Here is a 27241-nt window from a genome sequence, read left to right as displayed (position 1 = left end):
TACCATAATTAGTTAGATACTATTAAAATCTATTTCCACCTGCTAGTTAGGACTAGTCAGTATTTATTTGTGGCTCCCATGACATTGGCATGCTAGAAAGCCATGTCAGGGGCTTTTATTGGGTAGATATATTCCTATTTGCTGAATTCCTGTTTGTTGAAATTTTTCTTTAAGATGTTTCACATAGTGTCAGACTTGGTTTTGGCAGCCTTTTGAGAACAGCTTGAAATGTTATGTTCCCCTGATATTAAAGGATTTAAACACATTACCATATTACTTCAGATCTGTGTTCCAAGTACCAGGATTGCCTGGTTACGATTTTGATGCCAAAATGAACAACAGTAAATCCAAATAGACTAATCAGCGCAGGTGAAATAGTTTCCCTCACTGATGCTATATATACCTTAGAGATAATTAACAGCCTGCACATGCCAGCAGGAAAACACCCTTCTACCCCTTAAATTGTGTTTAGGCCATGGGAAGCAAGGTGAGGTCTGAGAGGTTTGGGTTTTTTTAATAGATACAGTTAAAAAACATGAAATCCATGATGTTCTTATTCACTAAGACATCACCTTAGTGGTGGTTTTCGCCATTCCTCCACCTTTCCCATTCATTGCAGCCGCGTCTCACTCGCTCCATGCAGCTCAGCTGGCAAAGCACAGGGAGTCACCTCCCAGCCAGGGGAGCATCTCCCCTCTCTGCTTGAGGCTGATCCGACTCTGCAGCTGCCAAAGTAAATCCAGTTACCCGGGATTAGCCCTAAGGTACAGCCAACCGCCTCGTTGCCCAATTCCTGTTTCCTTCCCAGAAGCAGCGCGCTCACTCAGTCCTGTTCGCGGCGCTTCCCTTTGCCGTGCTTTGGTTCTGCCTGAGCAGTAGGTCTGTGATGATATTTTCCTGTCCTGCAGATACCAAATCCCAAATTGATCCCCAGGCAGCAGCTCTGCCCCAGCTTTGCTTGCAGCAGGAGCAGAGGATCTGAAACCATCCTTCAACACGGCTGGGAGTAGCTTCTCTCATTTCTCCCTCACGATGCAGCCAGGGGAAGGAGCACCAGGACCACCACTGCTGGGCTGGCTCCAGCCAATCCCTCGGGAAGGGAATTCTGGCTGTGCAGCCCCCCACGCTCTGGATGAAGTGCAGAGGTTTGAGAGCAAGTGAGAAGCGGAAAGTCTCGGCAGCGTATGCAAATGTCCAAATTCTCCCTGAGCAGCCACCCATGCGGTATGCAGGATGAATCATGTCCTAACGGAGCGCATTCCTGCTACTTCGGAGGGCTTCGCAGATGTGTTCCAGGTCACCCTGGGCGAGAAAACCACACACAGCCACTGTTCCTTCTTCCCTGGCAGCCTGTGCACAGACGGAGAAAAGGGGGACAGCACCTTTGGAAGGATGGGCAGCTGGCTCCCCAAGCCCCCGCCTTTCACACAGGGCCTGGGGGTGCTGGAGGGAGGATGGGGAGCTGCCAAGGCAGTAGCTGGGGTAGAGCTGGTAGTAGGAAGGCTCGGGGAGATGGGTGGTTTCTCTTGATCTAGCAGGGAGACAAGCTGGGAAGGGAGACAGTGTTGGAAGACAGCACTAATTATCCCCTATATTTGTCTTGATTCTTCCCTGGTGCCAGATCAGAAGGGGATTTTGCTGCTCCAAGAGGCAGAGGTTGGGTCAGTAAAACAAGATTTTAATATGAATACTCACAGCTTGGAAAGCAGAGGTCTCCTTCCAGGCTGCATCCCCTGTTGTGGAGATCTCTGGCTGCAGAAAGCTCCGGGCTGGAATCTTAGGCCAGTATATGGATACAGATCACATTTTTAATACAAAAATACATTTTAGAAGGAAAATGATTCCCAGAAATAGGAATTCATCTGCCAAGCAACGTGCACGTAACTGACTTCACACTTAGAGGTGCCAGAAAGTTCAGGAATGAGACCAACAATAAAAACCAACACACGTGTGAAAAATCTACAGCATTAAAGCCAGATTCAATAAAAATAGCACCTAGTTTATATGCTACAGAAGCTGGCACACGCCTGCAAAAGCTGAAGGAAAGAGATAAAATGTTCAGAAGTTGCGCACAGTCCAGAGGAACAGAGCAGCCCTGAAGCAGTGCTGATGGTTACTCAATAACTCGTGTACTATATTCTCCTGTGTAAGTGCTTTAGTTCTTCATCCTGCTACTTCTCGGGCAGAAAGACACAATTTGGAATACTTGAGGCTGATCAATAAGCTTTGTTGTGGCAGCCAAAGTGCTTTGTGATAGACCTGGTGTTATGAAAGGGCTCCCAGAACGTTACACCACATCATTTTCTTCCCTAGTCTGCGCACTGACAGCCAGCGATTTCGGTGTTCGTGGTATCCCTTACACTGCCTGCAGCTGAAAACGCAGCCCCTCCCCTGAGGCCCTTACAATGCACAGAAATAAAAGCAGGCTGGGAGGAGAGAGGAGAGGGGAAGAGGGGAGGGGAGGGAGGCGAGGTGATGTGCCCGGGGCGATGCAGGCAGTGGGTGGCACAGGCAGGTTGCAAAGCCAGGTCTCTGACTCCCCCTGTTGCTTTGCCCACTGGCTCACGCCACCTCCTCGGGAGCCCAATCCCGCTTGGATGCGACGTCCCCTGACAGCAGCGGGAGGACTTGCTGCTGACACCAGAGCTGAGCTTGCTTCTTTCATTTATTTACTGTGCTTACAGCCACCTCCTCATGCCGACCAATAGCCCTGTTGATAACTAGACTGGCCCTGGACCAGCATCCCGGAACCTCCAAGCACTCAGCCTCCAAAAAACTGCTCCCACCCGCATCACCGCGTCAAGGTGATGCACATGCAGGCCCTGGAGGACTCCAAAGCCACCTGCTTCCAGATCAAGGCAGTCTGAGAAAGGTTTGACTCATCTCCCACCAAGTCCAAGGAGCTGAGGAAGAAGGGAGAAATGCTCGGGGTAATGAGGAAGGGTTAGTCCAGAGCCTGAGCTGTGCAAGCTCTTCCATGTCCTAAGTCAGTGGTTTCTGAAAAGAATACATTGAGAACAAATGACAATTTAGATGTTATTCACATCCTTGTGAGTTGCTAGTGATTTTGCTCTTTACTGCTGCTTAATCAAACCAAGGCAGGCCAGGAGATCAGAAGGCAGTTCTAAAAGGCCACCCTCAATACCATCCGAAGCACAATTACAATGCACATACAAATATACAAGTTGTCTGTATTAAAAAACATTATCTGTTGTGTTGTATGCATGCAGGTGGATGTGAGCACTGACGGCTTAAGACTAAAAAAATAATCTTCATTTTGAGGTTCACTATGAAGCTGTGCAAGAGGTGCAGCCTCTTCTCCCTCTTGCAGGCAACATATATTAGAACCTGGTCCCAAAACTCCACCACAGACAGGTTCAGATTTCCTCAGAGCCTGTGGCAGAAGAGCAGCAGCGGCAGCAGGAGCTGACTGCCCTGTTAGTCCTGTCCTTGGAGGAGAGGCAGGCTTGAGCAGTATCAGTAAGAGAGAGCTGCAAACCCTGGGAAGGTGGTACCATCTGCATTTGGAGGGATTTAGGCACCTCACACCCCTATGTGGGGAGTGACATCAGCTTCTGCAGGCTGCTATAGCCCTTCTCCTCCTCTTTCCTACTAGTGTAGTGGTGTTCTCCCCAGAGCTTCAAAACATCGAGGTGTTTTTACTTCTTACACCACCCTCAGGGTTTGGTGTCCCCCAGGTTTGCCAAGAATGCAATGAACTCCAGGCCAGAAAAGTAAGACTCACTTCTACACATCACCCACAAGGACAAGGACTGGGTGCAAGACCACAGCAGGCCCAGCCTCCAGGTCAGTGAGCACTGAGGGGCTTCAGCTGAGCCCCTATGGCATCTTTCCCATGGTTTTTTTTTGCTTGTGACCTCCCCAGGACCCCCCAGATAAATTCCAAGGGGGGAATTTAGGAACTGCTCTCATTTGCCATCTTCCCCACAGCCCTGAAGACCTCTTGATATGAGGTGGGACCCAGGACTTCCAAAAACAGTGGTACCTGGCAGCAGGCTGTTGATAGCAGCCTATTTCGAGGTCTGGCTTTATCAGGGAGGGCCTGGAAGCGCTCCCAGGAGCACAGGGCATGCTGCACATTCCAGGCACAGTGGCCTTGCACTGACCAGCAGTGCTTCAGGATGCCTGGTTCCAGGACAGAGATCACACAGCACCAGCCAGCCCCCCCCACAGCTCCAGGACAATTCACTGGCCCCATACAGGGGTGCCAGGAGGACATTTGGCACCTCCTGCTACACTCAGCAGGTCTCAGTAAACCCCTTCTGGCCTCAGTTTCTTGTAGCTGTTGTGGGTTTTTCCCTTGTGCAAACCAAAGGCAGAGTTAACCTGAACCTCAAGCCAGGACAGCTTCATCCCATTCCTTTGGAAAAGTCAGTCCCAGCAAATGAAACCACTTGACCAGTTGCTCATGGTTTGTTTTTGTTATCCAGTAATGGCAGCAAGCATTGCTCACCTGTACCTAGTGAGAAGTGCTCCTGTTCCTTTCAGATTTCTTCACCAAGACTGAATCTTTTTCACTAACATTTTGAATCAGTTTGGGTTACAAAAGCAAGACTTGTTTCAGGTGAATGATGCTCATGACAAAGAAGGAATAGTCATTTGCTGGTGGCCTGGAGGACCAGACCCTCAGAATAAAGCACAGGGTAGAACCTATTTCTGTTCATCTCTTAACTATTCTCAGTTATTAGGGTCTTTTTAGAAGCCATAATAAATTAATGTGAAATAAGCAGCTGTTTTTAACATACTCATAGTACTGGAAGGCAGTAGGAGAGCTATACCTAAGCCCAAAACTAGACAACACTCCTGCTTAGGTTTTACCAGAGCCAAGCCCAGCAGAAGAAGTGCCTCCTGCCCTGCAAGCTCTACTCCCATTCCAGGCACCACAGGATCCTGTGTTTCAGGATCCAGGTCTCCACCCTGTGAAATTTGTGCAGAATCATCAGTTTATCTGTATTTAATAAGCACACCCTCTTCCAACATCCAAGATGTCCCTGCAAACACTGCCAACGCCATGCTGAGTTGAAACACTTGATCAAGAGATTGTAGTATTTTGACCTGGAACCACAAGACAACCCCTGTTTCAGAACAATTTCCCACCCATCCAAGGGAGACTGTGCCCAGATCACATTTCCCCAGTTCATTGGGGCATGGAACAGCACCAAAGGCTGGCAGATGCCAAGCTGTGTCACATCTGAAGGCTCTTCCCTTTCCAAGCAGCGGATCATGTCATCAAAGGCAACGAGGCTGGCATGACATAATTTGAGAATCCCACTTTATAGCCGGTAGAAATCGAATCCCAACAAGTCTGTCAGTAATGATATATTCCAGATAATACAGGATGGAAATCTCCTGGCCCCAAGTCTCAGTCTTATACTTAAGCAATGCTCTGATTTGTCAACTTTAGCAATTTATGTGCTTTGCAATATTAAGTAGATGGTGAGAGAGGGGAAGTAGGCATGAGGATTACGGCCACAGCTTCCTGTTCAACTTCATTCTTAAGTTCCCAGTTTTAAAATAGAGAAAAAAAATTGGAAATACTGAAGGTCTCCAAGCGAGAATATATATAAATTTGGGTATATCACGTCTATCTATCTATCTATCTATCAATCAGCATTTTATCTCAAATCTGGTCTTGCCTCACGCTCTCCAAACCTTTGGGTCTGATAGCACCGTGTGCAACAAGACACTTCAGGAAAATAAACAAGGGTATAAAATAGGTGCCATTTTAGAAATAAAATTAATAAATGGTCTACAAAGTCAAGAGAATATGCCTCTGGACCCAAATTTTCATAAACTTAAAATTAGGCTTCTGCATTAATTTTCTAGACTACTGCAGTATTATCAGTAAAGCTGATTTTTAAAGAAAAAACTCAGTATAACCCAAGTTAGAGAAACATTTCACTGACCTAAAAACAACCCCTCAAAAAAATCATACAAATGCATTTCTTAAAAATCAGCAGTTGTAAAAGTAGTTCTGTTTTTAAGGAATTCAAGTAAATTTATTCTACATCCCTGTGTAACACAGGCAGGATTTCCAGAGCATCCTGCTCCTGGCAGCTCTCAAGACTGACAGCACAGACCATTCCATGCCAGGTTACTTGAGACCTCAACTCCACACCACACTTCAGTACATGTCTGCATACAAATTGCATTTTGGTGTACCCATAATTATCACAAGCAAATGGCTCCCAGTTGTAACAAATGGTTTTCAGCTGAGTTATCACCCATAGCAAGGACCAGAGGGGCTGTGGAAAAGGAGACAGAAAAGGGAGGGAAACCTTCCTGATGTGCCTTGTACTAGATGCCACCCTCAGCCCTGGCCCAGGAAAAATCCAAAGTGTTTGTTCTCCCAGACAAACCAAATAAATTTTGGGATTTTTATTTATTGTAACCTAACAAGGTGTTGCAAGAAGAAAAATCACTGGGCTGCTCAGCTCATTCTGCCTCTTAAAGCTTTGGCCTGAAACAGAAACTTGAAAGGTTAATGGTGGTCTTCCTTCAGTCCTGACTATAATGGGTGTTAAAATGTTCCAAATACTTGTATTTTTTGCAAAATAAGAGGAAGCACAAAGAGAAAGATGGGTTATACTTTATATTTCAAGCCCTACTCAGAGGCAGCTTGAACTGTAACTATCCCAAGATTAGCTGATGTTAACCACTTGAAACCAAAACTCCAGTCCCTAAACATCTGGATTTCCATCTCCCCATCAGGACAACAACAGTAATTTCCTTCTTTGTGGCAAGAGGTACAGCTGGGCTGGGATTCACTCATCTGGAATGGCACAGTCAAAATACTGAGGCTAGACCCTAATGATCAAACATATTTACTTATATAAAATATGTATTTAAATTTATAATATATATTTACATATATTAAATATTATGTTTTCATATGTAACATATATTATTTTATGTATTTTATATTATATATACATAATGTATATAATGGATTGTTGGATGCTATGAAACTTTCCCTGTACACAACTGCTCAGAATTGTCCTGGGTGCTCCATCTCTCCCTAAACTGTGCCAGTGCCTCTCATCTCCCTATTCCTGCCCACTTCCTGCACACTGGCACCAGGAGAGCGAGTGGGGCATGACAGTAGAACTCTGCCCTTCTGTTTGAGGAGGCCTTTACCTCCCCACTTGAGTAACACTTGGCCAATTCTTCTCCTCTTCAATCCACGTACAGAGAAGGGAAATTTTTCAGAGAAACATAGAATGGTTTGGGTTGGAAGGGACCTTAAAACTCATCCCATGGGCAGGGACACCTTCTGCTAGACCAGGCTGCTCCAAGCCCCATCCAGCCTGGCCTTGAACCCTTCCAGGAGTGGGGCAGCCACTGCTTCCCATTTTAGTTGAGTCAGGAGGACAACTCTTCACCAGTGGTGATGCAGCAAAGGCTGGACACTGCTTTACCTCCTGGCAATGCATTTTAAGAGCCATTCCTAAAACAAACTGCTCCTTTCATTGTCTGTCTCCCAAATCTACCAGCACAGCTCTGCATCCTACAACACTGTCACCCTTCCTGGGCTCCCATGGGTGTCACTGACCCACCCCACAGAGCTGCCACAACTTTTCTGAGCAGCCACTTCTACCAGCAAATAGATCACACTCGCAAATCACTGCCTGGAAAGTCTGCATGGTATGTGGCTTAATTTTCTTTTCCATAATATGAAATCCAATCTGAAATGCACAGATTAGTTTACTAATCTGTGTAAATCCTATTAATAGCACTTACGCTGCTGTGCTCCCATTCACATTCTAACAAATCTGTTTGGACTGGCTTGGTTTCCCCTCATCTCCTGCAAGATCTTCACACCTGGTTGTGGTCACGTCTTCACAAAATAGCTGGCCACATATGGAAACTTGTGCTTTGCAGTCATCTCTCATCTTTTAATTCATGTCCCATGGTCCATCATGTTCTGGATCAAAGCATTAGTGCTGTAAATCACCATGGTGCCATCGAAGCTAAAGGGATTATACAAAGGATCACACAGCTCCAGTGTGGAAGGGCAGAGCTTGTACCCTCCTCTCTCCCAGCATCTCTGGCTTCTGCGCCTGCTCCCACTGCATCCTGCCCCTCACAGCTCCATTGGCACCTCAGTGACTCCATCCTGCCCTGGCCAAACACCAGCAAAGAACCTGCCTGCAGGGGAGAGGTGATGGCCCAGCTCTGGAGCCACTGCCTGTGTTCACGGCAGCCCCACACACATTCCCTTGTCACCTGTGGGTTTAGGGTGGCACACCTGGCACCTGGGCTTGTGACTGCCAGAAGGAGCAGCCTCCTGGGTGGGCTACAATCCCACGAGCTCAGTGTGGACTCTCAAAGAAAAAGCACCCTCTGCTCTGCTACAGAATAAACCATGCTCTGTTTGAAACAACAGTATTTACTTTTCTTATAGTGGACTCCAGTGGCTCCCTATGTCACAGTCACAGTGAGAGGGATCAGAACCAGGAGAGGAGGAGAGCAGGGCTTTCACACCTGGCTCCAACTTCCTAATCAAGCTGTGCATTAATTAGCTAATCCACCTCCACGCTGCTGTCCCTTGCGCTTCATTTCACCACTGTCCTGAAGTCCTTGTAGCCGAGCACCTTCCACAGCCTCAGCATGTCCCACAGCACACCAGTTCCATGTAGAGCCAGGGCCACGCTGTTCCCATGGGCTGAGGGGTCCTTGCCCTTGGGCCAGCCGGAATTTGTCAAAACCAGCCCTTGGGAAGGGCTCTGAGCTGCTGTCACTCCTGACCTTGCAGCTTCCCAGCACCTGCTAATGCATTCCACGTCGTGTGCCAGGCAGAAGGGGGTGGATGCAGGACAAGAAGACGCCCTGCCAGGCAAGAAGCTCCCCAGACTTACCAGATGGAAAGTTTTGATGGAGAACAGAACGCGGAAACTCTCAGGTGATGAAAGGAAAAAGATCTACTCTAGATCATTGAAAGGAAGGGGTTTGGTTTAAAACTGCATTTACACAAGTTCACAGTAGGACAAACCCACTCCTGGTCTCCTTGCCAAGGGATCCCTGCTCCTTGCATGAGTCTGTTGGCTGCACGATCCCCACCATCCAGCTCTCCCCATTTCCCAGGGCCAAGCACAGCTCTGAAGTGCTTTCACTGACCTCAATAAAAAGGCCAGACCTACAGTGCCAAGGCAGTTCCAGCACAACCCTGGATACATTTCCAATGGTTTTTCTACCAGAATGTGAAACAAGTTATCAGCATAAAAGATTTGTGGCTCTTCTCTTTCATTCCCTGCAGCTGAACTGCCTCCACTCCCTATCCAAAACCATATGGATTTTCTCTCATCACTGTAGAAACTTTTCAAGGTCAATACAGCTTCACTCTCTCCTAGTTTCCCCTAAAATGGTTTTAAAGTTTTAATTACCTGAATAATTCCTGGTGGTTTACTTGAGTGTTAGCTCAGGAATTGTTTTTAATACCTTAGTTTTGTGGAAGAAATATTTTAAAAGCATTACCCACACTCAAGAAATTTTCCCCAAGTTCTCTTTTACAAGGAGTTCTTACTTGTTACCTGTGTTAAAGCTTGCCTGTAAAACAGCTGTTTGTTTACAGACCTTTACCAGACAGTTGTGAGATATTAAAATGCCACAGAGAAAAAAAAATTAAACCAAAAAAAAAAAAATAGAGGAATTTTTAGAGTGAGAGAGACAACCAGCCAAACACAATATGTGGCCAGACAGAATCAGAAGTGCTGGCTTCAGAACAAACCCAAGAGGCATCAGACAAATCGCCCCAGCTACGGTGGTAAGGGTTCACCATCAAAAGGAATACACAAAACAAAATGGGGGGAAGATCCCCCCCTTCCTCCTCTGCCTTACCCCCAGAAGACCATCTGACATGGCTGATGCCTCCGGTGCATGCAAATGTGCCACTTGGGAAGGGCAAACAGGAATTTTGCCTTCGGTGTCCTGCCCGTCCCACCTTGTGCAGGCAGACCTTAGGGAAAGTGGTGTTTAAAACGCTAAAGGGTGAGATAAGAGCAGGGGAACAGCCCATCTCAGCCCTTTGTACATCCACCGGGCTCCTTTGTAAAATGAGTGTGATTTCTACCACCCTTGCTGCAGAGCATCACGAGCCCATGGCTGGAGACCTTGTCCCAACGTCCAGCTCGTGTGTGCTCACAGTCAGCCTGCGCTCACTTGTCCCCCTGAAAGAGCTCTTTCCTCTTGGATGTGGCTACAGGGGACAGTCACAGTCCCTCTCTCACCCTGCCTTTACTGCACAGCCTGACCAAGCTCTCCCAGAGGTTGGCCTGCAAAAGGTTCCTCGTCCTGATGTCAAAACCTGTGTCACACCCATCATCAGCTGGCACACAGTACACCCTGCAAGAGCGCCTCTGGTTTTCTGCACCCAAGGAGCTCATCATTCACCTTCTCCTCCCTGCTGCTCACAATCCTTGAATGAACACGCAGGAGAGCTCAGCTTTGCCAGGAAGGTACATCCAAAATGTGAACTTAACTCACAGCTGCTCTTAAATCCTGCCCAAGGACAGACTCACGAGTGCTGGTTGCTCGTTCTCAGGCACTATCTGGGCTCTCTGCCCCTGCCTGTCCCCAGGACAGAGGTTTCTGCCTCTCTGTGGTCTTGGCAGAAGTAGCCATGTGTCCCCTCCATGGTCATTGCTGCACCAGTGCACTCTGCAGGAGCAGGTGACTTCAGCCAGGACATCAGGTTGCAAATGTGGTTACAAAGGGTTTTGCTATGGGGGGACAAAGATCTTTTGGAAGGATAAGGTGGATAAGCAAAAGAAGTCACCTCTGAAACCTCATGAAAGCTAAAATCCAAATCAGCCTTTGCAGCCTGGCTCATCCCAGCTTTTGTCTTCAGAAATTCAGAGTTCAATTTCTGCTACAAAATTGTAGTGTTTTATTCCTGCAAATTGCTGTAGCATCTCCTGCTTCCACACACTAGGATGTTAAGGGAATACTGGCATTGCCTGGTGTGATTGTGCTCTGGAGGCAGTGACAGAACAATTTCTATACAGCTTCCTCCACATCAACCCTGCAAAACCCTTTTTTGCCTACCTGGAATGTAAGTTTTCTATCACTCTCCTCTATCTCCAAAGCTGAGTTGCACAGGACCCCATCTTTAGGGAAGCCTCATGGTGATAAAACTCCCTTTCAAATGAATTTTAATAGAACTATTTATAATTAATTTTGGCTGCTGTGTAAAGGATCACAAATCCTGGCCCTTGGTGTCTCCCAGTCCTCCATGCACAGACACAAATGAGCTGCCAACACGCTCCTCAAAGCTGCATCCTGCTGCTCAGAGGTCCCACTGAGATCTGCATGCTTGGGAAGAAATTATAGGGGTGCCAGCAACGGCCATGACCACGTTGTATTTAAAGCAGAGGAATGCTTTGGAAAGTGACTGTGTACAAAAATAATTGTAAAAAACCCCAAATTTTTCATGCCATCCTCATGCTCAGCCTAACAACTCCAAGTGCCCATCTGTTACAATTGATAATAAAGGTAAATTTCTACTACCACGACCTTACCTCAAGAAGTGCAACCCCAAGTGCATTCACAGATGTGCTTTGGGAGTGAGTGGAACTGTTGAAAGTCTCCCAGAACTGAAGGAACTTCACTTGAACATGAGAAAAAGGGGAGGGGAGAAAAACACAGTCAGTAGATTAGGCACTGATCTGATCCACTCGGGGCACAAAGGACATTAAATGGAGCTGAAACTCAAATTTGATGAAGCCAAGAGAGAACAAACCTGGGTGTAATTAACCTACAAGATTCATGGACACAAGTTATCACAGGGACCAAGAGTTTGTTCCTGAAAACGTGGAAATAGATACATTTATACACACACACACCTGAACATATATAAAAATATGTGTATAACTGTGTTCTCTTAGGGCTGAAAAGGGCTTGACAGCACCATTCAGACTTTCCCCCAGCTCCAAGACAAGATCAAATAGACGTCGGTATTTTCTGACAGATGTTTGTCTAGACCTGTTTTTAAACAGAGAATCTCCCACCTCCCCAGGCAATTTATTCCAACACTTCCTTTTCTTCTTTGGCTTCACACACACAAGCACAGGTATCTTTATCTCAGAGGGTGAGCGGAGCAGCCTCTGATGACTCGCACATCAAAAGGCTTTGTGAAGTCATTTCTCATGGCAAGACCTTTCTTGCAAATGACGTACAAGCCCAAAAGATCCCATCGTGACCTGAGGTGACAGGCTGGGCTTGGGGCACCAGCAGATGGGGCAAAGGGGGCAAATGGGAAAGGAGGGGGATGTTCAGTCTTTTCCTTTTTAACCCATCAGGTTTTTCTGCCAATGAGACCAATTTTGTACATTCCATTTTTAGACTCAAATATTAAGATCCTCTCTTTTTTGATAAAACAAATACACTTTTGGCTTCTTCAGCAGCCACGTTGGAAGAGATGCTGTCCTGTCAAACTTCACTAAGGCAAAGGAGGGGATGAGGAATGAGGCTGTGCAGCTGGAATATGTAAATGGCAGGATGGAGAGTAGCACTTTTCCAGCCACGCTGGATATCAATTACCTCCACTTTTGGACTGACAATGCACCAAATGTTTCATTGCCTGGGGCCTTACAAAGCTGACCAGCTTTTATAGCTGAAAGCACTAATGTAGAAAGGCAATTGGGAATTAATTATTTAATGTGGTTCTCATTGGTAGAAAGCTTCCACCCCTCCTGCATCTCAGCTACCATTATACATATGTTGCTTTTCTTCAGCCTACAGTGATTAGACAGCAGAGGAAAATGATGGCTAAATCCTGTTCCCACTTGCAATGAAGTCCATTAAATCAGCAGATTTGCATTCAATAACCAAGGGCACAGTTTAGCCCCATACTAGGAAAACATCGTTTATGAAAAAAACCATAAACACATTGCGGCATCTTCATTTCTGAAAATAAACCTTGTACCTCTGCTCCCAAATTCTCTCTCTGGCAGGCGGAATATTCCTACTTAAAAATTAAAATCCACGCAAGTAACCCTATTTGTAGGAAATGAGACCAAGCTCCCTTTAATTTGGCTGTTTGGATGTCTCACTGAAGCAGACAGGAAGGTATATCCTGAATCCTCTGCGTGTTGGTTCAGCTCCAGCTTCTCCCTGATTCTCAAGATAAGCATCTATTTCATTTAGAGCCTTTTTAGTTATGACCTGTGAAGAAGCAAATGTCCTTTTGAAGATCTCCCTGCAACAGCTGCATGCCAGAGACTCCCGGCCAAGTTACTTGAAGAGCTTAAGGATCAGGCCCCACGTATTTAAAAAAATAAAGTGTAAAATAAGATTCTGCAGTGGAGCTGAGAAGGAGCATGAACTTACCTGCCAGTCATGATACGTGGGAAACTGGTAACTTCTTCCCTGCAGTCACCACCTCCAGAATCATTCCAGATAAAGCTCCAACAGGATCCTGCTGAAATTCAACATAGTGAATTACACCAGGAATTAATTTATTGCAGTGTGTCATATTTTTCCAAACACAAAATATATTCGGTTTGCTTTTTTTTTTCAGCTCTTCAAATGAAAGAAATACGGCTGTACAGATGTGCTTTTCTAAGATCCAGCGGCATGAAACCTGAAATGCCCCAGCAAGATTCAGGAGCTAGTTTTAATCACCATGGAAGCATGACACTTTTGAAGGTCTATGAAATTATACACCCAGGTCTGAGAAAGGTAAACTTATCCGTCTGGGCAGATCTGCTGATAAACAGAGAAAACTCATTTTCTCCTGGAAAGCTGCATTATATGTTGTTTGAAAAAATAATCAATTGTTAGAGACAGGTTTATGCTGGGAAGAGAAAGGAGAAAAAAAACAGCGCTGGCAGAGACTTTGTTTAAGGGAGAAGGAAAAGCAGTGTGAAAGCATTCCCTGCAAATTCAAGAGGTGGAAGAGAAGAGGGGCTGAGCATCTCTCAGGGCCAGACAGAGCAAGGCTGGCGACGACAGAGGCATATGGAGACCCACCCAGGGTGCAGACAGAGTAGAGGACCCCCAGACCTCGGCTTACGCAAGGTGACCTTTCCCCTCTCTAAAATTTCAAAGCTGGCGTTGCCGGCGCTGAACAGACTGTGTGCCATATGTAACATGACCTCAGCTCTGCTCTGCCAAGCCACTGATGGCATCACTAATGAGAGGTGAAAGGTCCTCTCCTTGCAGCCAGCTTGGAAACGCACCGGCACAGCGGGTGTGGGATGGGCCCCTCAACACTGGATCGCTGAAGGCGATCACTGCCCCCCAAGCCCATATTCCCACATGTGGGTGCCCCCTGACCCGCCACAGGGATGCACACCCATCTAAAAGGGTATGGTGCCTCCTCCCTTGGCCCAGCCGAAACTGGCACAATCCCCCATCAATGGAAATATTTGTTCAGTACCCAAATGCAAAGCACATAGGCAAACAGAGATTGGGATGTAAATCCTGTCCCCGGTCCAGCTGCCACCCTTGCAGCCCCCAGGCAGCACCTTGCTCCCAGCGTGGATCATGCATTGGCAGGTGGGGAGCAGGATTTGTGCTGGGGGATGGCACAGAGGGAGGAGAACTCCTGAAGTCCCTGCCTCGACCCGGGGAGGACCCCAAATGTAGTTTATATTTTTTTCCAAGCATTTTGCACTAAAATCATTACAATGATGTATTGCAGAAAAAAAATTCAACCGTCACCCTCGCTGCGTTTTATTTTTTGCTGTTGTTGTTCCTTTTTTAAAATAAGGGAGCTTGGGGTCATTTTGCAGTTTTCCCGGTGTCCAGCGCCCCCCTGTCCCCGTCATCACCTATGGCAGGGACGGATGGGACCTGCCCGCACGCCACTCCTGAACTCCTTGCCCCAGACACGTGTGGGGACAGTCCGTGTGAGTGTGGGTGGGTGTCACAGATGCGGGTGGGGGTGCACGCGTGGGTGGGGGCGGACACGTGAGTGGGTACGTGCACACAGGGCTACGGGAGCGTTCACATGGCTCGGTGTGAGCACACGGGGGTCATCCCACAGGTGAGTGGGTGTGTGCCCAGGGGAGCGCGGGCACGGGTGCCTGTGACACGTGGGGAGCTGCACGGGGGTGTGCATTCGGGAGGGGGAGTGTCCCACACACGGGTGGGGAGTGCCCACGAGTGGATTTTGGGGTGTGGGCACACGGAGGGGCACAGGTGGGGGGTGTGTGCCTGTCGGTGGGAGCGCACATGCAGGGTGTGTGGGGTGACACACGGGTGGGTGTCACAGCGCGGGCACGGCCTGGGTGCGGGCGGGGGCTGCGGTGCCCCCCAGCCCCTGTTCAGCCCCGGCACCCCGGGGGGATCGGCCGGGCCGGAGCCGCCTCATCGAGCGCACGGCGCGGAGAAGGCGCCCGTGGTTTGTTTCGGTTCTGCGAGTGACTCATTCCTGGCAGATGTGGCACCGCTGAGGTGCAGCGCGGACCCACCCACGCCCTCAGTACAAATACCCCACCCGCGACCGTGCTGCTGCCTCCCCACGCAGGGCCAGACCCGGCGGGGAAGGGGCTGGATTTGCCCCTCGCTGCTCCTCTGCCGGGGATTCATTTTTACATCGCATCCGGCGCAGAGAGACTCAATTATTCGTTTCAAATATTATTCCGCCCCTCGCCCTCAACACACCCTCATCTTATAGGGGCGCAGACGAAGCTGCCCACGCGTGTTGGGTGGCGCTGGGACATATGCCGCAGCCGACCGAGCAGTGGCTGCAGAGGGGCAGCTGGGGCGTGTTTTTCTCCCACGGAGGACTCGCGTTCAGAGGGAACATCCTGCCGGCTGCAGGGAAGCAGCACTCGAACCCGCGGCAGCTCCGTGCCTGGTTTGGCCGCAGCCTCATTCCTGCTGCAGTATCTTATTTTTAAAAAAAAAATAAAATAAATTAAGAAAGAGGCAGAAGTTGCAGTTAACATTGCCTCGTGTTACGGCAAATGCTATTTTGCTGAGAAAAGGGAGAAAAACAACGTCGCGAAAACGCGAATCGCCGCGCTAATACCGCGCGGCCGCTGCGCGCGTCCCTGCGCGCCCGCGGGGGCATCTCACCACCTCTTCTGCCCTCGGCGTGGGGATCCCACCCCCGTGGTGGGGCTGCAAGCCCGCCCGGCGTCACCGAGGGGCTTTGGGGCGGCGTGAGCAGCTGGGGATGGAGGGGGTGGGGGTCTCCCCCTTGGCCTGGGGGGACTGCAACTGGTGGGGGGAGCTGCGCACGTCGCGTACTCGAGGGCCGTGCCACGAACACGAACACGCGGGGGAGAGGCAGCAGAGCCAGAGCCGGCTGGAAGGAGAGCCGGCAGGCTTCCGTGCAGAAAAGGAGTTAAAGCCCGCCGTTGTCCTTTGATTTAGGAAATGGCTCATCCAATTCAGTTCCAGATTATTCAGGGGCAGGCTGCCTCGCTCGCTCCCTCTCTCCCCACACCAGCCCAAACATCTTGAAGTAATCAGCAGCTGAGAACGGAGACGTCCCCCTGGCATCTCAGGTTAAAGAAGGAGGTCCAGGAAAATGTGGTAGAGCCATTACAAGAAACCTGAGATGCATTCATCAGAGACTCCAATTGCCATCGCATTAGGATTGATTAGAGACCAGCAGTACCGTAATGACCCGGAAAGCGGAGCATACGGGGATTATTAATATCAGACTTCTCAAAGAAAAAAAAAAAAAAAAAGAAAAGAAAAAAACAGAGGGAGGAAAAAACAGAGGAAAAGAGGGAAGGAGCAGGAGGGAAAATTTAAAAAACAAAAGCACATCGCGGGGCTGCTGCTCGGATGCAGACTTACCTGAGAGCACAGGCACCGGCAAGCCGCATGGACGAGAATTGATCTAACTTCTGGGAAACAAAAGCAAACAAACATGGAAAAAAATCACCTCTGGACCCCCTGAAAACGCCCGCTCCCATGCACGGCTCGCACAGAGACTCCCAGCGCTGCGACTCCGGGGCCGGGCGGGCCGTAGTTAGGGGGTCCCAGCCAGGCGCTCCCCCACCCGGGCCAAAGGACGGCAGTCCCCGGGCTGGCGACAGCAAGGACAAGTTAAAGAGCCACCAAAGAGGAGCAAGGAGACCTCGGTGGCTCGTCTCCTTCTCAGTTCCCTGCGCCAAAACAAATCAGCCCCTCCTGGTCTCAGTTTAAATGTAGCTCACTGGATAATTAACTCCATCTTTCCAGCCCTGCTTTAACTGTTTATTTAGTGTCACCCCGTATTACCATCAATAGCACTTTCCTCTGAACAGGAGGAGCTGGAGGGTTTCACCTCCCAAAAGGAAATTCTTCGTAGCTTAAAAGAATCAGCATTCAGAAGGTACATTAGCAAAGAGCAAAGGGGGGGGGGGGGGGGTAGGGGGGGGTAGGGTAGGGTAGGGTAGGGTAGGGGGGATCTGGGGGTCCCATGGCAAAAGCAGGAGGAAATAAGGATGAATGGGGGGGGACAGGGACAGAAAGACGTATCGGCCCTCGGAGAGAAAAAAACAACGCGTGATCACCTCTAATGCTTTGAAAAATGTCCCGGTAAGTGCGCGAAGAAAGAGCCCTTTGTGCCCTGGGGATCGGCCACATCGGGAAGGCCTTATCCTCATCCTCATCCTTATCCTGCCCCACCATCCCGGCCCGGCCCTCCTCCGACAGCCCCGGCCCGGCCTGACCCCGCTGGGTGCGGGGGGACCCCCTCGCCGGGCACCCCCGGGGCGCGGGGGCCCGGGCAGGGACACGGCCCCCGCCCCGCGGACACCGGCTTTGTTTTTACAGGTGTCGGGAGGGCAATTTACTAACAAGTAATTAAAGGTCGCACCGGTTTGCAGGCGAGCCGGGCCAGAGGCTCCTGCAAGACAAGAGCGGTGCATATGGAGAGGGGTTTGTTCTTCCTCATTAAAAAATAGAATAATAAAGGAGGGGGGAGAGAGGGGGGGGAAAGAAAATACAAATCCTTTATTGTTGGGGAATAAGCCGGGAAGCTGGCTGTCTCCCTGCGCCTCGCATTCGGCAGGGAAGGCGGCGCGGATCCGGTATCACGTTGCAGATCCTCACTCGAGATAACGAAATGCGATCTATTTTTCAGAACAGCAAGTGGATGGGAAAGGAGCCTCTACAACACAAACCTCATTGACTTAATGGGTCGGTTTTGGATTTCGCCTTCGAAAGGTTCGGCGAACGGCAGCGTTGTGTTTCTGCCCCGCCGGCTCCCAGCCTCCAGTCCCGGCTCTCATCCCGACGAGAAGCGGCTCCCAAAAAACCGCCGCTGGTTTTATTTTGTTGCTCTATTTGTTTCCTTCAGACCCTCACACTTAAAGAAAAAAAAATAAATTTTACTTTTGCTTGGGGAAGAGCTTTATTTCTAAGCTCGGGAGGAGATGGGGGATGTATTCGGTTTATTTTTTTTCTGCTTTGTTTTGATTTTCTGGCGAAATCGAGGAAAAACCCGCAGCGCATTGCGTGGGCTCCATCTTCATCCCCGCCCTGCGTTGTATAAATACATCGAATAAATAAGGGAATGAATGAATTTCCCGCACAAGCAGAGCCCATGGGTGCCCGGGCAATGGGGGCGAGGAGCGGAGGCCCCCTCGTTCTGCCGCCGCCTCTCCGCGGGCGCGGAGGGGCCAGGCCCCGGCTGCGGGGGGCAGCCCCGGGGAGGTCCAGCGGGGCGATGCTGCCGGGCTGCTCCTGCTCCGCCGGCAAAGGAAGGACCGAGAGGGGCCGGCGGCAGCCCCAACGCCGTTGTGTTGTGCGGTAGCTTTTTTTGCTTATTTGCGTCTGCCCTAGTTTATATTTTATTTTTTGAGCGGCTCGAAACTCTCTTTTTTGTTGTTGCTTTTGTGATTTTTCAAGGGCTAAATGGGATGGGGTGTTCTGGAAATACATTTGCCTCTTTCTGTGGTTTAAAATGAAAGGTTCCAAATTTTTAGGAAAACCAACCCCGGAGCCTTAACAAACATTGATGCTCAGTGGTCCTTGCCTGTAGCAACTCCCAGGTAGACCCCGGCGGGTCTGTCCCCTCCTTATTGGAATTTTGATGAGACGGAAGAATAAAGTCCCGCTCAAGAATCGCGAGGAAGCCTCGGCTCAGCCCTCGCCCGTGTCTGTCAGCTCTTCCGCCGGCCGCATCGGGATAATTTGCTTATTCCCAGCAAGAGCGGTGTTTGTTTTGGTCGGCCTTTTACAGCAGGGAAAAAAAAAAAAAAAAGAAAAAGAGAACAACAAAAAAAGGAGAAATGTGAGGGCAAGAGAAGCCCGCTCTCGTTATAGTGCCCAGGGTCTTCCCCCAGTCCCGCGTTGCGTTTCTCTCCTCCTCATCCAGAAGTCACAAACCCTCAGGTCCGTGCTCTTCCCGAGCTGAGCCCCTCATTAGAAAGAAGAAAATAAAATTTTAAATTAATAACAATAGAAATGAGGGATGGAGGAACCCACCCCCAGGCTGGGCAGGGCGCTGCTCCTCCAGGACGCGGCCGCGGGAGAGTCCATGCCTTATAAATCTGCGCACTTGCTCCAGACTTTAGGGTATTAGTTGATTTTAGAGCCGGGTTTAAGGCTTCGTTCCGGTCCCCACACAGCTGCCTTGTCAATAAGGATCTGTTCCAAGTAGACATTCCTTCTGGGAGGACATTGCAGCTCTTTAAGACTTCATCTGCAACATCATAAGTACTAAAATAAAATGGCAAGGGAAAATTACCAGACACATGGTCATGGGATATGGAAGCGCCCTGACTCCAGCGGACATAGTACAGTCGCTGTACAGACTGGGTGGCAGGGGCTTAATTTAAACAGACCCGAGACGCGAAGTACGTGGGAAAAACAACAATCCGGATTTAGGAAAATATCGGCCTTTCCCACGTCGTAGCGCGGGCAGAGGCTGCGGGCAGGGAGCGGGCAGCGGGAGCGCCGCCGGCCCCGGCTCCGAGCCCTGCGGCTCCTCCTCAGCCGAGAACGGGCTCCTCTTCCCTTGCAGCAGTAAACTCAAATAAATCCGACTTGGTAGGTCAAATAAATCCGACTGTCTTAGTGAGGACAAACAGGTTTTAAAGAGCCCCGCGATGGCTCTTAGCACCCGCAGAACGAACTCATTCCTGAATCCAAAGCGTTCTGGAGTGTGCTTAAAGTACGGGCTTCGACTTATCTAATCAAAGATAAATACAGCCATAAAGACACCCCCGGCCCCCCGCGCCCTGCCCTTATCTCACCGCATTGTCCTCACCTCCCTGCTGACAATAGATTATCTTTGCTTAGGGAGCCTAATTGTTTTCTAATTTTTTAAATAATTGCTTTTGAGCGGGGGTGTGCAAATGAGGATTAGGCTAATTAAAGCGCCGCCGGTGGGTGCAGCGCTGCTGCCCGCGGTCTGCACGGGGTTGCCCCGACCCGCCGGGCCCCCCCCGCGGCGAACGGGGCAGAGCGAGGGGCAGGAAGGGGCGCACGGGCCCCGCGCGTTATTCAGCTCTTCACTAAAGCAGTATTTATTCATCCCCAGCTCTAAGGTAATTAAACACGGGCTGCCTTGGCAGGGGACGGCGAGCGGGCGGGGGGCAGGAGTTTTGGGGCGGAAAAAAGATGGAAGAAAGAAAGACAAGAGCCCGCCGGCAGCGGCTTCCCCGGAGATGCGCCCGGGGGCGCGGGCGGCGGGGCTCCCCCCGCAGCCGCCGGGGCCGCACCCGCGCAGAGGCGGCGGCGGGACGCGCAGCCGCGGCCGGGGCCGTGTCCCCGCCGCCAGGCCCCGCCCGCCCGTGCCGAGGCTCTGCCCGCCGGGCCGGGCTGGGCTGGGCTGGGCTGGGCTAGCCGGGCTGGGCCGGGCCGGGCCGGGGGTGCCCAATCAGCGCGGCGCGGGGGCTCGGGCGCTTTAAGCGCGGCGGCGGCGGAGCGGGGACAAAGTCCCCCCGGCACCGCGACGAGCATCCCCGCTCGCCCGACACACCGCCCCCGGCTGCCGCAGCGCCTCCCCGCTCTGGGGCCGGCACCGGGATCGGGATCAGCACCGGGACCGGGCCCGGCGGGCGCCTACTCCGCGCCCCTCCGCCGCTGCGCTCCCGCGGGGTGCCCGTCGCCTCCTCCTCGTCCTCGTCCTCCTCCTTCTCCTCGTCCTCCTGCGGCCGCCGCCGCGCTCGGCCATGTCGATGCTGCCGTCGTTTGGCTTCACGCAGGAGCAGGTCGCCTGCGTCTGCGAGGTGCTGCAGCAAGGGGGGAACCTGGAGAGGCTGGGCCGGTTCCTCTGGTCGCTGCCGGCCTGCGACCACCTGCACAAGAACGAGAGCGTCCTCAAGGCCAAGGCGGTGGTGGCCTTCCACCGCGGCAACTTCCGCGAGCTCTACAAGATCCTGGAGAGCCACCAGTTCTCCCCCCACAACCACCCCAAGCTGCAGCAGCTCTGGCTGAAGGCGCACTACGTGGAAGCCGAGAAGCTGCGGGGCAGACCCTTGGGCGCCGTCGGCAAATACCGCGTCCGCCGAAAATTCCCTTTGCCCCGCACCATCTGGGATGGCGAGGAAACCAGCTACTGCTTCAAGGAGAAATCCCGGGGCGTGCTGCGGGAATGGTACGCCCACAACCCCTACCCGTCCCCCCGGGAGAAGCGGGAGTTGGCGGAAGCCACCGGTCTCACCACTACCCAGGTCAGCAACTGGTTCAAGAACAGGAGGCAACGGGACCGAGCGGCGGAGGCGAAGGAAAGGTACGTGCCACCCCTCCGTCCCCCGATTTTTTCCTTGCTTCGCCGTGCGGAGGGCGTTTGGGAACCCCGGGAGCTGCTCCGAGAGCGCGGCGAGTTCCCGGAGCCGGATGGGAGCGACGAAAACACACGGTTCCCTCCAAATCCCCCCCTTTTTTTTTTTTTTTTTTTTTTTTTTTTCGTAAACCGCGTTGTGTTTTCCCCTTCCGTGGAAACCCAAATGGGTTTTTCACCCGAGATCCACTCCACCTCACCTGCCCTGGGGGAACAACGAGCCGCTCACCGTCCTCTTCCAGGCCGCTCCGCCGCCTTTGTTTGCTGCCTGCCTCCCCGAGGAAACCGGGAGCGATGCGGACCCGGAGCCTCCGGGAAGCGGTCGGAATGCCGGGTCGTGTGTTGTCGGGGGTCGGGCAGGGTAGCTCTGAAGCCCGGAGGAGAGAGATGCAGCTCCGGGACGGAGAGGTGGGGGGAACCAGAGGGAGACCGGGATGAGGACGCGCTGGCCGGGCCGGGCCGCCGCCCCGGGCCGAGGCCACCCCGGCAGGCGACGCGGTGGCCTCGGTGCGAGGTGGCCGCTCGGCCCGGCGAGGCAGAGAGCCACGGAGGGCATCTCCTTCAGCAACCTCCACACTGAGCCTCCTAGACAAAATCCCCCACCCTGCTCGTCCCGGGCCGCACTTTCATTTTCAATTAAAAAGAAAGAAAAGCCGCCCCTCAAAAAAATCCCTTCCTCCAATTTTCCCTCCTCACCTAAATTACCGGTCTGTTCAGTGTACCTATTTGTAGGAGGTGTAAAAGAAATAGGGACCATCCGTTATGAAATTATAAGGCTTATTTTCCCCCCTTGAGAAGCATCTGCTCCCACACTGGAACTAAACGCGAAGGGTTTACGGGGGACATTAGCACAATGCCCATCCCCGCCGCCTCATGCCAGCCCTAACATCCCCGTTGTGGGATTATATATATATATATTTTTTTTGCCTTTCCGCAGAGAGAACACGGAAAACAACAACGCGGCCACCAACAAACCGAACCAACTCTCGCCTCTGGATGGGAGCAAACCCCTCATGTCGAGCTCCGAGGAAGAGTTTTCTCCTCCCCAAAGCCCGGATCAGAACTCGGTCCTGCTCTTGCAGGGGAACCTCAACCACGCCAGGAGCTCCGGCTATTCCCTGAGCGGCTTAGCCGCATCCCAGACCCCTCACAGCCTCCAAGGCCACCAGCTCCAGGACTCGCTGCTGGGACCCCTCACGTCCAGCCTGGTGGATCTGGGATCCTAAAGGGCCTCGGCGGGCGGCCGGAGTATCCGGAGAGGAGGTTCTGCTCGGGGACAGAGGCTCTGGGTTGTACATAGAGGACAGCACCCGGTTTTACAGCTCACCCGCTGATTCTTAACGGGACTATCGGCTCTTTTCACACAACCCCACATCGGCTCTTGCTCCAGTTCCCCCCCAGCGCTTCCCACCATCACCACGATTTTTTAATTATTTTTTTTTCCACGTAGCCAAACGCAGAGAGCAGCAATAACCCTCACCAGCCCTTCGAGTTCAAATGAAGTCCCAACGGGAATTACAAAAAAAAAAAAAAAAAAGGAAAAGAAAAAAAAAAAAGGGGGGGTGGGAAAGAAAATAAAAACCCCAACCCCAGCTGGATCCGATTCCACCCAAATAAATCCCAGCACCGCGGGCGCGGTGGGGCAGGGTCTGCCGGCGCATCCCTGCTCTTTCCTGGCCCGGTCCTCGAGGAGCTGGGACGGGGACAGAGGGAGAGAACCGCTGTACTGAGCCCTGTGTCAGAGTGGGAGGCGGGAGGGGAAGTTACGTTTACATTTTTCATATTTAGCCTTACCAAAGAGATTTCGATATAGTTTAAATTAAAAAAAAAAAAAAAAGAAAGAAAGAAAGAAGAAAGAGTGGGAAAAAAAAAATCAAAAGCTGCAGTATTAGAGTTTTACGAAGTGCCTGTGTCTGACCGCGGCCGTGCGAGGCAGATACTGAGTGGGCTCCCGTGGACCCACGTCCCCCACCTTTCTCCTCTTCGGTGGTGAAATGCATCAATGTGGCTAAAAATTAGGATAATAATAGTAATAATAAAAGTCGACAGCCATTTTCTCCTAAACTGCCCCGCCAGTTCCCCGTTGCCTTCTCCCGTCTGTGCCCGCTCGCCGCCTTCCTCCTCCGGCTTGCAGAGAGCCCGCGGATGACGCTGCCTGTCTCGAGTATTTGTTACCAAAAATCGCATGTGCTTTCGGGTTTATTTTCTATTGTACCTAAACAGTCTAAATTAAACAATGCTGATGGCAGAACACCCAGGCTGCGCTTTTCTTTGCAGGGGCGAGCCCGTGCCCCTCTGCCCACCCTCACCCCCTCCCCACGGGCTTCAGCGGAGGTTCGGGGCTGCGGGGAAGGCGGTGGCTTCGTAAGGGAGCAAGGACGCGGCCGGAGGACCCGTTTTGCGTGCGGTCGCCCCGAGATAGCCCGGTGCCCGGCCGGGAGGGAGCGCCTGGCCTCGCCGCTCGCCCCGTCGGGGCCTCGTTGCTGCCGGTCCTCCCTGTTAGCGTTTTGCATCATTAAGTGCGTGTTTATTTATGTCTCTGCTTTGTTTGTGCTCGGGGTCTTGGGCCGTGGAGAAATGTCACCCTCTGCAGGAGGGTCTTGCCCGGCCAGAGCGCTGCGCGTCCCTCCCGCTCGATCCTCAGCGGGCCCCGGCCCCCGGCCCCGCTCCAGAGCCCCTCGCGGAACCCCCCACCCGTGGCCGGACGGGGCAGCGGATCCGTGCCCACCCCTCGCCCTCCTCGGCTCCGGCTGCGGGGGAGCCGGGAGCCGGGGCCCGGGATTCTGGGATAGTTTCTCTCCTCCCTCCGGACGGGCCCCGGCCGCCCCCTCGGGGGACCCGGCGCAGATCCCGCCAGGCTTCCTGCTCCCACGACCCTTTTGGGGGGGTATGGCCGGGGCAGGGGGGGACCTCCCGGCCGGCCGGGACAGCGCCTGGCTCGTGGGGGCAAGGGCGGAAGGCGCAAATCCCGCTCATGGACGCGCAAACCGCGCGGGGGCCGCGCAGCTGCTTGAGTTCATCTGCGGCCGCGGAAGGAGCCGGGGAAAGAGCCAGCGCTGCGGGGGGAGCATGGACCCCCCTCTCTCGGTGTGCGGCGACCCCGACCTCGGCTGTCCGGCTGGGGAAGGGGACCGGTCCCGCTGTGCCACCCGCCGGGACCTTAGGGGATGGGACGGGTCGGTCCGTGCCCTCCGGTCCAGGCTCGCCCTCTTCCCCCTTCCCGGGGCTCTCACCCAGCTCCACCGTGATCCGTCACAAAGCAGCGCAGCCGCTCCCATCCCCTCGGGCAGAAAAGGGGGAACCCCCGGGGAAATGAAGGAGGTTTCTAGGGAGAGCAGCTGCGGGCTCTACGCCTCGAGGATGGATAAGCTCCAGCTCCGTTTTTTTCCCAAACCACGGGCTCGGTGAAGAGGAAGGATAAATATTGCCCGGGGCTCCAGCCCTGCACGGCGGGAAAGCCAAGCAAGGACTCGCAAACCAGGAGTTACTTTCACAGCAAACAGCGCAGAGGCGCTTCCCGCTTGCAGGCAGGGAAGGGGTTGGCTGTCAAAGGGTTGGGGAAGATGCCATGGGATGCTCCCCTTGCCCAAATCCCCCTTTCCAGCACACACCTGCCTAGACTGGGGGTAGTTTCAGGCCTCCGGCTTCAGACCCCTACCCACCCCCCGGCTCTGTATTTCCCCAAAAGGGAGACGGATGAGGTTGGCAACAGGCGGATGGTGGAAAGGAGGGATGGAGGGTGCTGAGGGCATCCCCCTGGAAATAACTCCCTGGCCAGTAGTCAGGTAGGAGCAGGGAGGCCCTGGAGCTGAGCCAGGCACAGGTTGCTGAGCTCTCCTCGATTAGGCTTGACCTCGCAGCAAGCTTTTCACAGCAGAGCCAGCCGGGGGAGGCAGCCTGGAGCTCTTTCTCACCTCGCTCTGCTTTGTATTTCTACCGGCAGGAAGGAGTTAATTCCCCCCCCCCTCCCCCCCACTTCCGTTCACCCCCCAGGACAGATTTCACACTGTGTCCAGGTCAGCCAAAAAAGGGGGAGGAAATGGAGAACAGCAGAATGATTAATTCTACCTGCTTTTCCCATGAGTGATCACCTGCTTTCGGGGTCATGAATAGCAGGTAGCTCTCTCCGTCTCCAGCTCTGAGAGGCTCATTTGTTTGGTGACAGCTGAGTGACAAGACCTGAAATCCGAGCCCTCAACTTTGCCTGATGTGTGGATAAAACCCTGGATGTTCCCTCAAACATTTCAGGAAATGAAAGTTGTAACGCGATCCCTTGTGCGCCCACATCTCCCCCAGCAACACACTAAAGCTCAAAGGAACCTTCTCGGATTAAATTCAGCCTGGAGAGGATGGAAGGAAAATGGAGAGCAGGCTGAGAAAGCTGGAACTGGCAGGCTTTTCTTCAGCACTTATTGGAAATGTCTGTCCAAAGCAGGGATTTAGAAAGGTCACCTCTACCGTAAACGCTTCTTCCTCCATCGGAGTCAGACGGGCAGCCCACTGCTCCACAGCCCACCTCCACCTTTGGGACAGCCTGGGGAGGGCTGTGGGGTGCCCTTAGATTCCCCAAGCAGGAAATTCAGTGTATAAAAACAAACACCCAAGGAGAAAGCCAGCCCCCTTCTCTCTCCTCATTTAATTTCCTGGGTCACGCTGAGCCAGCGGCGTCCTGTGCACAAGCCACGCTCCTGCTCTGCCCCTGTCCTGCTGCCAGCTCCTCCCCACTCCTCTTCCCCACCAGCTCCCCCGAAGGGCAGTCCCACTCTCAGTAGAGTCTCAGGGACTCTGGTAGAGTCCCACTCTCAGCCCCCACAGTCCTGGGCCACATGCTGGCAGATCCTCCAGAGAAACTGCTGGTGAGGAGTGGATGCTTGCTCAGCCCACAGATTTAAGTCCAACATTTCCAGGCCTGGGTCCCTGACATCCCAAGCTGCAATTCCAGGAGCCCAGAGCCAAGATGTGGCACATTTGTGCTCTGTGTCTTTGCAAACTAGGCCTGAACAGCCAGAAAGTCAGAGTTTCATTTTAAGCTCACAGGTTTGGGAATGTCAGCAGCTGGAATGAGTCCAGGTGTGCGGTACCGTCAGGATTAGGCCAAGGCATCCCAACTCCCTCTCTCCTGAGTGGGTGTTTTTATGGAGCTGCCTGTCACTAGGCAGCCAGTGGCTGCTTGTGCTGTTATCCAGCCTGAAGATAAAGTACTATTTAACAATTGTTTAACTATTCTTGAAGTGCTTCAGGATCAGCAGAGTCTGTAAAAGAAACAGCACATGCCCCTGAGATAACTCTTCACCTCTGAGCTTCTGCCTTGCTCCTGCTTTTCTCCAGAGTTCAGCTCATGAACACTGCACAGGTGGAAAATCTCTCTGTCTGCCGACCCAGTGTGCTTTGCTGTCAGCAATTTTGCACCTGAGGAAGAGCTCACTGCAGGGTGACGCTGCTGGAGATTGGTCTCTGTACAAACTCCACCTTCAGGGCAGGTGCTGCAAGCTGCCCCATGTCACGAACAGCAGCAGGACACAGTGCTTGCACATCCTGGCCGGG

At 52.1% G+C, this 27241-nt stretch overlaps 1 protein-coding gene and 1 long non-coding RNA gene across 2 annotated transcripts; one reads left to right on the top strand and one right to left on the bottom strand.

Annotated features, from left to right (window-relative positions):
* Positions 1-702: 702 nt before the first annotated feature.
* Positions 703-16912, bottom strand: LOC125326987. The gene is made up of 5 exons (XR_007204101.1): positions 16777-16912; positions 13348-13435; positions 11538-11626; positions 1696-1776; positions 703-1302 (listed from the first exon to the last, which is right to left on the bottom strand). It is a non-coding gene; the product is annotated as an uncharacterized LOC125326987 (long non-coding RNA).
* Positions 16913-20818: 3906 nt separating this feature from the next.
* SIX1 (SIX homeobox 1) lies at positions 20819-23948 on the top strand. The gene is made up of 2 exons (XM_048308450.1): positions 20819-21646; positions 22635-23948. Exons 1-2 carry the CDS (start codon positions 21087-21089, stop codon positions 22921-22923), a joined length of 849 nt encoding a protein of 282 aa, XP_048164407.1. The 5' UTR covers positions 20819-21086; the 3' UTR covers positions 22924-23948.
* The last annotated feature ends 3293 nt before the right edge of the window (positions 23949-27241 follow it).

This window comes from Corvus hawaiiensis, chromosome 6, assembly GCF_020740725.1.
Source record: "Corvus hawaiiensis isolate bCorHaw1 chromosome 6, bCorHaw1.pri.cur, whole genome shotgun sequence".
Classification (NCBI taxonomy): domain Eukaryota; kingdom Metazoa; phylum Chordata; class Aves; order Passeriformes; family Corvidae; genus Corvus; species Corvus hawaiiensis.
Note: the sequence above shows the minus strand (reverse complement) of the source record. Positions and strands in the feature narration are given on the sequence as shown.